Source organism: Zeus faber (assembly GCF_960531495.2).
Source record: "Zeus faber genome assembly, chromosome: 18".
NCBI lineage: Eukaryota > Metazoa > Chordata > Actinopteri > Zeiformes > Zeidae > Zeus > Zeus faber.
The window spans coordinates 14,129,474-14,144,500 of record NC_137210.1 but is presented as its reverse complement, the minus strand read 5'-3'; the positions used below and the strand labels follow the sequence as shown (position 1 = coordinate 14,144,500).

At 47.2% G+C, this 15,027-nt stretch overlaps 1 protein-coding gene across 1 annotated transcript in view; it reads left to right on the top strand.

Moving 5' to 3' along the window:
- myo16 (myosin XVI) overlaps positions 1-15,027 on the top strand; it is a 148,189-nt gene that overhangs the window by 74,751 nt on the left and 58,411 nt on the right. Inside the window, exons 8-16 of the mRNA XM_080019405.1 lie at positions 114-239; positions 3,472-3,547; positions 5,596-5,746; positions 5,893-6,043; positions 6,305-6,415; positions 8,359-8,424; positions 9,864-9,991; positions 11,710-11,815; positions 14,997-15,027. The exon at positions 14,997-15,027 is cut by the window's right edge and continues 87 nt beyond it. Of these exons, the coding sequence (XP_079875531.1) occupies positions 114-239; positions 3,472-3,547; positions 5,596-5,746; positions 5,893-6,043; positions 6,305-6,415; positions 8,359-8,424; positions 9,864-9,991; positions 11,710-11,815; positions 14,997-15,027 (946 nt within the window). The remainder of the gene's footprint in view (positions 1-113; positions 240-3,471; positions 3,548-5,595; positions 5,747-5,892; positions 6,044-6,304; positions 6,416-8,358; positions 8,425-9,863; positions 9,992-11,709; positions 11,816-14,996) is intronic.

Genomic DNA, 15,027 nt, shown 5'->3' with positions numbered 1-15,027 from the left:
TATATATATATATATATATATATATCTTTGTTGGCTCTCATTTTCAGTATATCTCTCATTACAGTATATCTCCTTTTGTTTCCCCCAACCTCTCTCCCTCTGACCCACCATAGCTCCACATAGCGTGCGCCAGCGGCTACAGAGATGTGGCCCGTCTGCTGTTGGAGAGTGGGGCGGACCCCCAGCCCTCCGACAACAACTTCTGGACCCCTCTCCATCTGGCCACCAAATATGGACAGGTGACCACCATCCCCGAATGTTGACATTAAGGAGCACGTTTACCCCGATGCCTCTCACCCACGTTGACCCAGCGCGCTCTCAAGCCGTAAATGAAAGTTGTTGAAATAATGAGGAAACCATCGACAGGGTGATGGTTGGCCTGAAGGGCCGCCCCTTCACAGGCACTCTCCACTTTCTGATAAACTCTGCCTTCTGGGACCATTGATCAGCGGAGTGCAGGCAGCGAGCCGCGCTCTGCATATATGCATTCATTACAGCGTTTTAGATTAGCACATTAATGGCTTCTCTGAGTGAGGACGGAGATGGATTCTCCAGACAGCGCCCGGCCCTAGGGTTTGGGGCGTGGAGATAAGGGGTCCGGCTGGATGGAAGGGGTCCAGTTATAAAAGCACGGAGGCGATGGTGTTAAAATCTTGCTGACACCGCCAGATATTTAATTACATTTCTGAGTGTTGCGTGTTGGGCTGCTGACAAAGAGGATTTGTTCACGTGGTGTTTGGAGCGGTTCTTCAAACCACTCTTCTCCCCCATCGCAGTGGGTTTTTTTATTGTCTCCACATATTTGCCACCGTAATTATTTTTGTTGGCTGCCATTTTTGCTGATTAGGATAAAGACACGTATGCGTTAGCTTGTTCACACAGGCACGCACGCACGCACACACACACACACACACACTTTTACTTTCAATAAGATTTTACATCCTTATTGTTTGTGTGTGTGTGTGTGTGTGTGTGTGTGTGTGTGTGTGTGTGTGTGTGTGTGTGTGTGTGTGTGTGTGTGTGTGTGTGTGTGTGTGTGTGTGTGTGTGTGTGTGTGTGTGTGTCTCTCTCTCTCTTCTGCATAAGTACCCCTTGACTTAAGAGTTGAGGAGTGAGGAATCAGGTTTCCTCAACAGTTTTTTAATCACCGCAACCCGTTGACACTTCCCTAACCGCTTACTTAAAGGTGGCAGCATTTGGTTCCCAGCGTACAGTACCAGCCCGGCAGCCCACCGCCTCACCCCCTCCCAAAGCCAGGCCTCGACAGTCACATGTCAGGAGCCCAGGACGTTTCGGCGGTTGGGATTTATATGTTTGTAATTATCTTGCCAGGCTAATTACCGGCTTTGTTAATGACGGGTTTGGCGACCGTTCGAGTTGAACCTCCGACGGAGGAAGAAACCCACTGTTGCCTGGTGACAGTGGCTGAGGGACTGTAACCCGAACCGGGTTGGTAAACCCAGAGACCTCCATTACCACCGCGCCTGTGTTGCACGGCCTTATCTACGTAATAGACTTGAACTCAAAGGAACATGCTTGACCCAAATAGCGTAGCTAATTAAGATTCCTCTCCGCCGTCTCCTCGCGGGTCAGACCCTCTTACTCTCCCTGTCTTACAAAGTGTTTTCCCATTGCAATTTTTTTTCCTCCCAAATCTAGCAAATCCTATTTTAAACGTATTCATCATCCGAAATGAAAAATGGATTTTGCATACATTTTGTGGAGACCTGTTGACACCACTGACATGCAGGATTATTTAACGGCCCATTTATTCTTTCATATTTTCCCTTATGACCCTGATTTACGTGTGACCTTGAAATATGGTGAAATACTGACAACTAATTCTAAACTAAATCAGCTAATCCACGCATCTGTAATGGACAGGTTTATTTCCACATACCACTGACCTTACCCTGGTCCTTATGTCAACTTTGCCCCTTCCTCGGGTTCATGGCTGCCGTGCAGTGATGCACGGTCTGTATTTATAGGGTGTAAGTGTGGCAGACTGGGTGTGTGCCTGCTAGATATGCTCTAGATGTGCTTCAGATTCATAGTCTCAACAGCTGTTGGCAGCAGCAAAGCCCCCAAAACAAATGTACTGACTCACTCCGTCTCCCACTGCTGTTAGGATTAGTGTATTATTCCTCTTCTCTAACTCTTCAGTGTCCAACAATCACACAGCAGATGGTTGGTAATGGTTACTAATACCCATATAATTAGATAATAAGAATTAATTTGAAGCAAAAGTAATGAAGATGTTGCTTGTTTTTTAAGCGGTGGTTTACCCTTTTGCATCCAGCCGTCATGTTTTGTTTGCATACTTTTTTCGTTGAAATAAAGCCGCTTCCGACGACCGCTGTCTCGCGCAAACACACCCGAGACTTTCCGCGTGACTGCCAAAAGTAAACAACAACAAAAAAAAAACCAAAGGAGTTTTTCAATGAAGAAAGGTTTGCTGTTCTAGTTGCGTGTCTATCTTTTGTGCTGCCAAAAGAAATGAAAAGGCCATTGCACAGAATTTGGAGGAGGGAGTGGGTATGGAGACGCGGACTGCATGGATTAATTCTGCAGAGAGTTGGAAGGTAATAAGTCCTATAATATTGAAGCTCAACAAAAGTAGCATACTGTATTTTCCTTTGTTTTATTATACATTGCATGCTTTCCATATACAGTAATATATTACTCCTCCTCCCCCTGGTTTACGATCGGCTCTCATTGGATTGTCGGGGCGAAAGGCGTGTAATCTATGAAAAAAGCACGAGTCTCACTAGCAGGGAGGGAGATCCATACTCCAGGATCAGACCTGAAGCTGGGTTTCGTTCCCATTGAGGGGCACAAGGAGGGAGGGGGAGGGGTGACAGCAGAAGATGGTTGAAAAAAATGGGTTATAATACAAGAAGAGGAGAGCCAATCATGGCTTGAGAGGAAAAAAAAAAAAATTCATTCATTTGTGCTATGACTTGAAAATGAGGGGGCATCATTTGGCAGCACCTCACAATAATGAGTCTGCCGGGGTCTTCCACTGTGATATGCAACGGGTGACAGCACAGCTGGTTATTAAAGGACACCCACTGTCAGGAAGAACAGCTCTGTGGACCTGGACTCTGTCATAATGCCGTACGCTGCAGGTACCTGCTGCTTCCGAAGCGTACGTCTAGTGTCAGGGTACAGCGGGGCCACATCTGCATTTCCGCTCTTGAGAAAGAGGAGCCTACTCCAGTGACCTATATTCCGGAGTGTTCAAATAGTGTGAGGAGTCTGCTGCGAACGTCTTCCTCCCTCTACCACCGACGGGAGCAAACAAAAAAAGAATCACTGTTTCTTTGTATTGAAAAGGTTGAGGATCTTGGGGGTTGGTTTATGGAATTGGACTCGTGCTGGTTTAGAGTGACCTAGATCGTTTTGTTTTTTTCCCCCTCTAAAATGTAATAAAAATGTGTGTGGGTGTTTCTCCCTTTTTCCCTCCCGCAGACGAGCATTGTGAGCCAGCTCCTGAGGCACGGAGCGAACCCGACGCTCTTGAACTGCAACCAAGACAAGCCCTCAGGTAAAGCACGGCGGCGGCGTTCGCGCGCATAACACACAGCCACTCGCCACAACCACGGGTGCTGTTGTAAACGAGGTAAATTGCTTTCAATTTTGATAATGTGGCACAGGTACAGGCACACACACACACACACACACACACACAGAAACAAATTTATTAAAGCTCATCACGACCAACGGCTGGTGTTCACCTGGGAAAATCGTTTCTGTGTGTGTGTGTGTGTGCGCGTGTGTGTGCGTGCGTGCGTGTGTGTGTGTCACCGGTGAAATATTACACCTCGCACACACATAGGTACAACACACACACACGCAACACATAGATTAAATGTGAGGCGCTTGCGATAATCAAGAGGCGATGATGTAATCAATCCCCTAATGAATACATGGGTTTGAATACAACAGGTTATCATTAATCAACGTGATTGCTTTCATTTCCGTGTAAATGGAGCCAGTGGACGACTAGAACATGAACAAAAAAAACGGAAAAAAAAACATGCATGTGGCCCTACTGTAGATGACAGTTGCTGTTGATGCTGTTTAAATCATATAAATAAATACCATTAAGAGAATAGTCAGTAAAATGAATGGCACACGCATGTAGGTTATAGATATTAGATAAATGGTATTGCTTGATACCATTTATCCTCATTATCCTCGTTATTTCTACAGCATGGTGAGTGGCCCAACATTAATGGAATCAATGATTTCAACAGTGTGGCGGTCAGAATACACAAAAGAAACCCCTGGGTTTATTTTGGGGACCAAACTAGTCTAGAGGACCGATGCCTTCAAACTTTCTGTGAAATGCTGGACAACAACTGCTGCACACGCTCCTCTTGTCTGGTCGGAACCGGAGAGAGGATTTGGCAGCTCATTCCAGCATCTCCTGAGCATCTTCATGCTTCAACACTGTTTCTCCCTACACCCACCCCCACGCCCCCACGCTGACACCTTCCACCACCACTATTTGGTGTGAATACCCCCCCTCTCCTCGCCTTCTCTACTTCATTCCGGCCTTAATCAATAGCTCATCCCAATATGTCGGCTTAATATCCTGCCAAAGACTGAAAGACCTAGAAGAGACAATCCCCCCTCATTTTACAATTCAGAACCCACCCTCCAGACACACACACACACACACACACACACACACACACACACACACACACAAGCCCTCAGACCCTCCTGCAGAGCTGCTTGCAGAGTCAGGGGGAGATGGGAGTCTTGGGTGTTGTCAGTCACTCAGAAATAAAGGACAGGATGAAACCCTTCTCCTCCCCTGTGCCTGTTAAACCTCATTAAGGACTAGGTGGGGGATCTTACCTCCCCCTGCCTCTTAAGCACAGATAGATCGATCCACAGTTGGGTTCCCATTCGGCCTCAACGCCGGCTCATCCATACGTATGTTGAGGGGGGCTGATGGAGGGGTGAAAAAGGTGGGGAGTACCTGACTGGGTTGGTGTTTTTACTTTCAGCACACGGCGACCGTGCCCTCCCTCTCTCCCTGGCAGTGATTTTACACCATTAAGAAATTAGGGTGGAAATTGTTAGGGACCCCACTTTGTATGTTTGAGCTAGGTACAAATACATCCCAGAATACCTTGAGTGGCTGGAAAGAGAATTCAAAAATGATACTGCATTACTAGTTTTAGTGTGGATTTTCCACATTGCATATTGAGCAGGTGTTTCATGTGAATTTGAGTGTTGAATAGGCTACTTTTGTTATATCGCAGAGCATGGAGGGAGCTCCAAATGAATTATGTTGAAATGAGGATTTCAAACCTCAATACATCCGTCTTGGAAATGATCCGCGACCCTGTGCACATAACCAGTGTTCCCACCTGGGGTCGCAAGCTCAGGGTTGAGAACGTCTGCTTTAGGGCCAACACTGGGATTCCATCATTCAAATTGCCCAACAACGCGACAATACAACTTTCTGAACCAACTTTAATTAGCAGCTATAAAATCACATTCCATCGGTTTGGCTGATGACTTGTATACATTTCCTCAGTCATATCAGCCCCACGTTGTGTATGGTGGTGTCACTAGATATCGCCGCCTCCGAACCCATTGCTGACATGCTGCTGAAGGCAGAGGAATACTGGCTCCAGAGGCAGAAGGACCCCTCCGCCCCGTTACCCTGCGCTGACCAACGCTACGACGGGGGTTCGCACGATCTTACCACGCCCATCAAGAGCCTGTGAGTTGAGCGGTTTCATCGGCGATCGCGATAAGCAGCATGGAAGCATGGAAACGCGTGTGGCTAGTGGCTTGAAGTGATTGTCCCTCTCATCTGAAATTCTATTTAGTCTCGGCTCCCATGGTTTGTTTCAATCGCTCCCACAGGAACCCTCTGGGACTGCCCATTGCCAAGCGGGACAGCCTCTTGGAGAAGTGTGCCATGTTCAGGGAGGCAGGTGGAGCACTCAGCCGGCAGCCCTCCCAGGACAACGGCCTGGATGGCCCTTACAGCTCTGGAGCCAGCAAACTGGAGCAGGTCTCTCTACTTAGCGGCGCTCGTACCACGGGGAGCGAGCGCTCCCACACATGGGCGACTTTGAAAAAATACTGTAGAGACAAAAAATTAGAAGCTCACTTTATGTTTGCCGTGCAGGGGAAATCGTGGAGTGTGTGCTTGATGCAGTGGCAGAAAAATGTTGTTAAAAACTACGTTTTAGCTTCCTTTTAAATGATGGAAAAAAAACTGTGCGGTGCTTTGATGTTCTCTGTTCCGAATCTGTTACTGTGTTGTGCCCAGGTGAAGTTGATGCCCCCAGCACCAAATGACGACCTGGCGTCCCTCAGCGAGCTGACGGACAGCAGCCTACTCTACGAGATGCAGAAGCGCTTTGGAAACGACCAGATCTACGTGAGAACCCATTCCCCCTTCGAGCATTGTTATTGAAGCCACTTTGAAATCACAGCTTATCTACAAGCTATTGATGATTTATAGAAGCTGAACTATAGCCAAGCTACCCTTCTGATGAAGTCCCAAGTGACACGATACACTACTTCAAGCAATGTGTAGCCTGGAAACACTGCTGCAATGTGTTTAATTTACAAGTAAATTGATGTGAAATAAAAAAAGCGGTGATGTTGTCTTTGGGCGCACAATGCTGTTGCTAGGGAGAAAGGTCCCCCCGGTCCCCCCCCCTTTTTTTTGTCCACTTAAAGCGCGGTTATTTTGACGAAATGGAAGACACCGTAACACTGCTAGAAATATAGTTGAACTGGTAGCATCACGACTGCGAGTTCGGCAAGAAAGGGGCGATCGGGGAGTTAATCCGTATCCACGCAAGCTCATGCACGCACAAAACCAGGAAAAACACAGTGTGTAAAATACTGTATGTGGGCATGCAGTTGCGTGCATCGTCACGAAGAGGGATGACGTTCTTTCTTTGGTTGCTTAATCAATACCGTTTTGAAGGAAATCCATAACCATTTTCTGCAGTAAAATGCCGTCTTGTTTTCTTGTCCACCAAACTCCGTTCGTATCATCCTTTTCAATGGCCTCCTTAGGGGACCGAGCTCCATAAAGAAGGAATCAGATCAATGCGTGGCTGCCTGGAGTATTGTCCTCTTCTGTAAAGCGTTTCTAATAGAGTTCAAATGGAAAACGCAGATGGGCTGCAGACAGTGCACCCAGCCACAGCAGGGGACGGCGATGAGAGCGTTTAAAGATAGGTGGCAGAATGGAGTCGGGTTGGAATGAGATCAGATTAAAATACTCTAAACGATATTGGAGCTGGAAACCATGGAAAGAATATATAGGAAAACTATGCGAAATGTAATGATTTTGTATCACAGTTTTGATAATTGATTGCAGTAATTATTTGTGTATGGTAGGGAAAAATACAATTTCTGCATAGCCATAAATTGTGTAGCTGTTTCAGTTTCTGTGAATATGGCAAAGTGTCAGAGGCAGAGGGACAAAGGCAGTGGATGGTCCATATGTTCCCAGTAGGGCGGTCAGAAACAATGCTTTGATGAGTGGTCTTCTTTCTTCTGCCAGGATTTAGGGAACAATGCTTTTTCCGAAAAAAAAAAAAAAAAAAAGGAGTGTGCAATTGGGGAAGGACATGTGAGGAAGGAGGCATTAATTGTAGAGTTATGCGATGGCAATCATGTCAGAATGAGGCTTGGCGGTGAAGTGTCGCTCCACTTTCTGAGGGGCATTTTATCCAAACGCAAGCATTCTGTGCGATGCAAAACTGGAACTCTAGTCAGGGTTTACAGGCGAGGGGCCCGACTCGAGCAATTGCTCAAGTCGTTAACCTTGAGCCAAGACCCGAGGACACGTTAGTGGATGTTAGCCCTGCCATCGTACTCCTATGGGACACAGTGTTAGCGGTTGGCTTTCAAACAGCCTGGGGGACTTGGTGCACGAAACAGAGGGTTAGCGGTTTAACTGAAAGGGTCATAATTTAGCAGGGTGTTGGCAGTGTTATCCCAATGGCTGGGAGGCCTGTTTGTCCGCAATGTGGCAGGGCGGACTCCCTTTTAAATTGGAGAAAGATTTTTTTTTGTGAGGTTATCAATGCGAGGTCGTACTCTGACCTTCCCCTGCCAACTCGATGAGCACGACCTTTTGATAGTGGAGATAGCGTCACTTGAAGAATATTGATGCGAACAAAGGAGTGGGAACATGGCTGTTTTCACGTCAGCATTTCTCCTGGTTTCACCTCGTTTTAAGACCATCTGCGTTAGCTCCTGGGAAAGCAATTTCTTACGGCAATTCATACACATCACATTTTGAGGACTGAAGGCTGTCATTGCATGTGGGTGTGCTCCTCTCTTCCGTCTCTTCTGCAGACCTACATTGGACACATCCTCCTCCTCGTCAATCCCAACAAAGAGCTTCCCATCTATTCCACTCTGGTAAGTGCAGCCTTTAACTTTTAGCCTCTCCCACTGGCAGCTGGAATCCTTCCAGTATCAGACTTCACAGGTTTCACATCTACATACACAGTAAAACATGCCCTAAAATGCTTCCTGGCATTTTATTGTCTACATGCAATATTATACTTTCCAAGAGATGGGCCGGGCTGGTCATAAGCGCCGCTTGAACGGATGAAATGGACCTTGATGTGGTTGATAAATAATGCAAATGCTTCCTGTTGGTGATACACAGCATAGGGCTGACTCTGCAGCGGCCGAGCTAGAGAGAGGGATCCAGTTTAGCGGAACCCAAAACACACACGTGCACACATGAAAACGCACACACACGATTCCAAGCTCTATTTCCATTTTGCTCTTTCCCCTATACATCCTGTTACATACAAAGAAAAATGTACCCTTCGGACGTGTGTGAAGACGTTCAACGTGTTTTTTTCCCCATGTGATGTTTCTCCATTTGACGATGTAAAAACACATGTGATGTTAATCTGCATGCGGCATCTCGAAAAAAAAGCAGGGGTTGTGGAGGGGTGTTAGTATTTGCCCAGTGAACATCTTGTACCTACTTTCCTTTAGAGTCACCAGAAGAAGAAGAAAATCATCAGTAGGTAACAGTAATATATATCTGGATCAAACTCCACACGCTTATCACAGCTTCTTTTTTTTTTTTACCGGGGCAGGATATATCAGAGGACAACCGGGAGGTCAGGTCATGACGCGGTGGGCGGAGGCTCGTTGGCAGGGTGAAGAACACCTACTGCTGGGGTGTGTGAGGGTGGGGGCGGTGTATGTGGAAGTGCAGGGTGGAGCCATAGTGAGACGGACATATGTGACATGTGTGCTCCCTCTGTCTGTCTCCCACCTTCCTCCCCACACACACACACACACACACACACACACACACACACACACACACACACACACACACACACACACACACACACACACACACACACACACACACACACACACACACACACACACCTCCACACACACACATACACGCCCTCCCATCTCCTTTTTCCTTCTCTCTCTCTCCATTTGGAAAAGGCAGTCCCCAGGCTTCACACACTTATCACTCTTCAGACTAATATCCTCCTGCTGGTAAATGCCATTAGACAGACAGACGCGAAAGCTGAACAGATTCTGGTAAACAACTCATTTGTCTCTTAATACGTTTCGTTTGGAATTTATGGATCAAAAACCCCACGCACGTGCACATGTACACACAGGGGTGCAAAGGGACCGGCAGAGTAGCTTGACAACAGCCGAAACTCCGTCCCCGACACGGGAGCGTGTGTCGACATTTAGGTTGTAAGCGAATATTCTCTCCACCGCGAGTGACTCTCTCTCTCTCTCTCTCGCTCTCTCTCTCTCTCTCTCTCTCTCTCTCTCTCGCTCTCTCTCTCTCGCGCTCCCAGGTGAGCCAGTTGTACCTGAGCTCCACGGGGCGCCTCTGCTCCTCTCTGCCGCCCCACATCTTCTCCTCGGCAGAGAGGGCCTACCACATGATGCTGCAGGAGAGACGCCCGCAGTGCTTCATCCTCAGGTCAAACACACAGTGACGATACGGGAGCGGCAGCCGTCGTTTCTGGCGTTCCAGCCATTCCTCTCTGACCTGAACGCTGGCAGTGTGAAGGATTATTTTTGGGTATTTAAAATAGAAAATGGGTCGAGTTATAAAAAGACTTGAAGAGGAGACGATGTTAGAATCTGTCGTCGAAGTGTCAGAGCAACAACCGCAAACACTTACACACACAGACACACACACACACACACACACGCCGCGGAGTAGTTCACTTTGTATGAATGGTGACGTTCTTTGAGGCCGGTGACCTGGCAAGTACCCGCCCTCCTCCCACCAGCCAGTTAAATGTTCCCGGGGAGATTAATAGCCCCCGGTCTGAGCTGGACTGCAGACCCGTTCAACGCTCTCAGAGAGATGGATGAGTTCTGGGAGCGTTGCGGCGCCCTGCACGTTTGTCCTCGTCCGGATGCAGGCAACCTCCTGATTGCAATTAAATCCCATTCCGGCTTTCGAGCGACATTCCCGCTGAGTCGCAAACAATCTGGCAGAGAGGTAATGCGATGTGGCCGCAGGCGATTCATCACGCACGGACACACGCACGCACACCCCCGCGCACGCCCGCGCACACCCACACACACACACACACACACGTACATAGAAACAGACGTGCACACAGCTTTGGCATTACACACCACGCCTGTGTGCTCCAGCGAGCTGAGGCAGTCGACATGTTCTGCCCTCCTCAAGGACAACACACCTCCACCCGTTCTCACTCCTTCGCGCTTACAGACACACACACACACACACACACACACACACACACACACACACACACACACGTATGCTGCAGTGCTCCACAGTGCATTGCAGTCATTAGCGAGGGCTTATGACCTTCTGAAGCCATCTGCCTGGCATTGCAGGGCTGGTCTCAACCCTCGGCGTGGCGGTGTTAGTCAGAACATGTACTGCACAGTGCACACGCATCTGATGTCAAGTCCCACAGCCAGCAGGTGCCAAATTAATTAACAAAAAATGGGCCTACCGTGCCTGATAAGTTGGGGGGAAACAACTCCCACTTCCAAACTGGGATTGTAGTGGGATAATCCACACAATTGTAATGAAAAGCCACATAAAGGTCTGCGTTAGGAGAGCGACAAACATGAGTGCCGGGAGGGGCGGGGGTCCCTGAACGGGTGACGTCAGATTGGCGGAGCAGATGATGGAGGTGTCAGATGCATGGACGCACCCCCAGTGATTTGCACCTCACACCCAGTCATCTGAGACACATCCAGAGGGGTGTAGCGTGCACACGCGGCAGACAGTTCTAAATTATAAAACCGAGGAAACTACTATTATCTGCAGGATTTAAGGACTTTTTTAACAGCTGTTCTAGCCCGTGAGGAGCTCCCGGTGCAGGAGATGACGTTTGGGCACGAGCCAAACACTTTCATTCCAGAGGAGATGTGTGTTTTCCTAACAAGGCGCTTTCACAACAATACTAAAACTCATTGAATTATATTCTTTGGATGGACGTGGAATCGTGGATCCGGTGGCTTTTCTTTACTAGGAGTGATTCTCCGATGTTTGATAAATATGGACCCAGAAGTCATTTTGGATTTAAGTGAAAGAGATTGTACAGTAAACCAACACATCAAATCTACAATCACAATTCCTTTTTTTCTTTCTATCTACCTCATCTCTCTCTATATATATATATCTCTTTCTCTCTGTGTTGCCAGTGGTGAGAGTGGCTCCGGGAAGACGGAGGCCGCTAAGCACATCGTGAGGCACCTGACGTCCCGTTCAAGTCCCAAAGGCTTTGCTCTGGAACCAAGGATGAACCAGGTAAGACTTCCTCTTCCCTCGTCTCCTTTCCTTATTTCCCCTCTTCTCCCCTCGACCTCGGCTATCCTCTCGTCTTCTCTGCTTTTTTTTTTTTTTATCTCCTCTCCTCTTCTATACCGTGTCAGAAAATGACTAGCGAGACGGTGCAGGTAGGGGATAATAATGCAATTTGAGGAATCATCCCCACTACCCTTTCATTGTAAAACACAGACATGGTGTCCTAAAACATGTCCCTCTCACGACAAATTCCTCATCGCAGCACTGCCGGGTGTTCCATTTGTTCTTGAAGCCGAGGCGCTGACAGTTGACGTCCTGTCCCCCTCTCTGGTTGTCTTCTTTTTTTTTTTCCATTCCTTTCCCTGTCATTTCTGTGATCAAATAAATGTGATAGCACAGAGCATAGACAAGAGAGGGTTCTTAGCTGTGTGAATGTCTGCGGGATCGGTGGAGGACCAGACCCACTATTCCTCCTTCCCTGCCATGGGGGAGAAAATGTACAGTGTGTATGGATTGGCGAAGCACACTGCGGGGCCCTGCCGGGACCCGGAGCTGGTTGTCTTTTTTCCTTGTGTGATCCTTTGTCAGAAGCATCATTTCAATACTGAGACATTGTGTGTGACTGCACCGTCAAATTGTCAAGAAAAGGTGGCTTCATCTCTACGATGCCGCTCCCTTTAGACGGAATCATTCGTGGAAAAAAAGGGTCCGGGCGCTATTGATCAGGGGAGAGTGTCGCCGCTATGTAGTCTGATGATGGAAGCGTCAATAAATATGACTGTGAGACATAAAGGAGCCCAAAAAGGTTCCCAACCACAGCCTATAGTCTAAGAGCGATAATGACCACCAGTCAGGGTGAATGACCAACATTATATCTGAAGGTGGCTCCAGACTCTTCAAGGTCATTGTAACTGGAATCCCTCCCGGTTCCACTCTTGGAGTATAATGAGCAAAAACCCTTGCCTCAACAGCTTCTAAACAGGAGAATCAAGGAGAATCAAGGCTGGCACTCAAATCATCAATCCTAAGATGTTCCCTGTTACAGTGATTTATGTAGTCATCAAGTATTTTTTTTGTTTTCTGTTCCTCTGTGTTCTGCTGGTATTGAAAAACATTGGGCGTGGAACTGCTCTGTTCCCCATCAAGTCATCTTCATCTTTCAATATCTGGGTCAGCCTGCTTTCAAATCACACGAGGAGAGAATGAAGCGTAGTAGTCAGATATTGGCATCATACCGACATCTAGTGGCGATAAGTGGATTTGCAGCAAGTGAAATTAGTGTATCAGAATGTGTTAATTGGGGGACTAAGTGAACAAGGGCTTTGTCATGGTAATAGTTGCTGCATTGTAGCGCATATATATATATATATATATATATATATATATATATATATATATATATATAATTATACACACACACACATTATTAGGAATACTAAGTAGGGCCTCCCTTTGCTCTCAAAACAATCTAAATTCTTCTCGGCATGGATTGCACAAGATGTATGAAACATTCCTTTGAGATACTGGTCCGTGTTTATGTGATCGCGTCACGCAATTCCTGCAGATTTGTCAGCTGCACATACACGCTGCGAGTCCCCCGTTCTGTCACATCCCAAAGGTGTTCTATTGGATTCAGATCTGGTGACTGGGAAGGCCACTGAAGAACATTGACTGTCGTTAGGGGTGGGCGCCCGGCCCAGGGGCTTCAGCCCCCGATCTAAAATAGTCCCGGATTTAATTTTTACAAAAATAATAATAATAAAAAAACATCCCCGGATCCATTTATCTACACCTCCGATCATGCATTAAAGCCTTGAAAATAATATGATACCGTTGATCAAACAAGGCAAGTAGGGAGCGTCACTGCAGCTCTGCTGCGTGCCCTCGTGTCCAGTAGAAGGAGCTGTCTCCATTCCGCTCTTCTCCACCACTTTGTGCTGCTTCTCCAAATTTCCCCCTGTTTTTCCAAACAATTCATTTTTTATTTTTAATCATGTATTTATCTTCCTCAGTTTCCTAATTGAATCCCCACCCCCGGTCTGTTTGGGCTCAGCCCCTGATGTCTTTGAATCCTAACATCGCCCCTGGGCTGTGGCATTCAAGCGATGATTGATCGATATTAACCCTGGCCCAAAGTGTGCCAAGAAAACATTCCCTAAACCATTACACCACCACCACCACCAGCTGGACTGGTGACACAAGGCAGGTTGGGTCCATGGATTCATGCTGTTGGCGCCAAATTCTGACCCCACCATCTGTGTGCCTCAGCAGTAATAGATTCATCAGACCAGGCTACGTTTTTCCAGCCCTCAACTGTCCAGTTTTGGTGAGCATGTGCCGGCCGCAGCCTCAGCTTTCTCTTCTTGGCTGACAGAAGTGGAACCCGACGTGGTTTTCTGCTGTTGTAAGCCCATCCGCCTCAAGGTTCTACGTGTTGTGCATTCTGAGGTGTTTTCTGCTCCACCACAACGGTACAGAGTGGTTATCTGAGTTACCGTAGCCTTTCTGTCATCTTGAACCAGTCTGGCCATTCTCCATCGACTTCTCTCATCAACAAGGCGTGCCCGTCCGCAGAACAGCCGCTCACTGGATGTTTTTGGATTTTCACACCATTCTGAGTAAACTCTAGAGACTGTTGTGCGTCCAAAACCCAGGAGATCAGCAGTAACAGAAATATTCAAAGCAGCCCGTCTGCCACCGACAATCACGCCACGGTTGAAAACACTGAGATCACATTTCTTCCCCCATTCTGATGGTTGATGTGAACATAAACTGAAACTGCTGACCAGCATCTGCATGATTTTATACACTGCACTGGTGCCACACGATTGACCGGTTAGATAATTGCATGAATTAGTAAGTGTGTACACTTACTAATTCATGCATTTAGTGTTCCCAATAAAGTGCTCAGTGAGTGTGTGTGTGTGTGTGTGTGTCTGTGTGTGTGTGTGTGTGTGTGAGAGTGAGTGTGTGTGTGTGTGTGTTGGGAGAAGAGAGAGGGAGATTTCCTGCAAATAAATATGACACATGAAACATTTTCATAACATGAAAATATGACTAGGAATGTGAGTGGGACTCGCATGTGGGATGTAGGTGTCTTAGAAAAACAACAGACTTTCATTGCACTGGGGAAAAATACATTGCGATATATATACTGCACCACTGTTGTTTACACAATACGCAGGTCAACTATATCCTTGAGGCCTTCGGACACG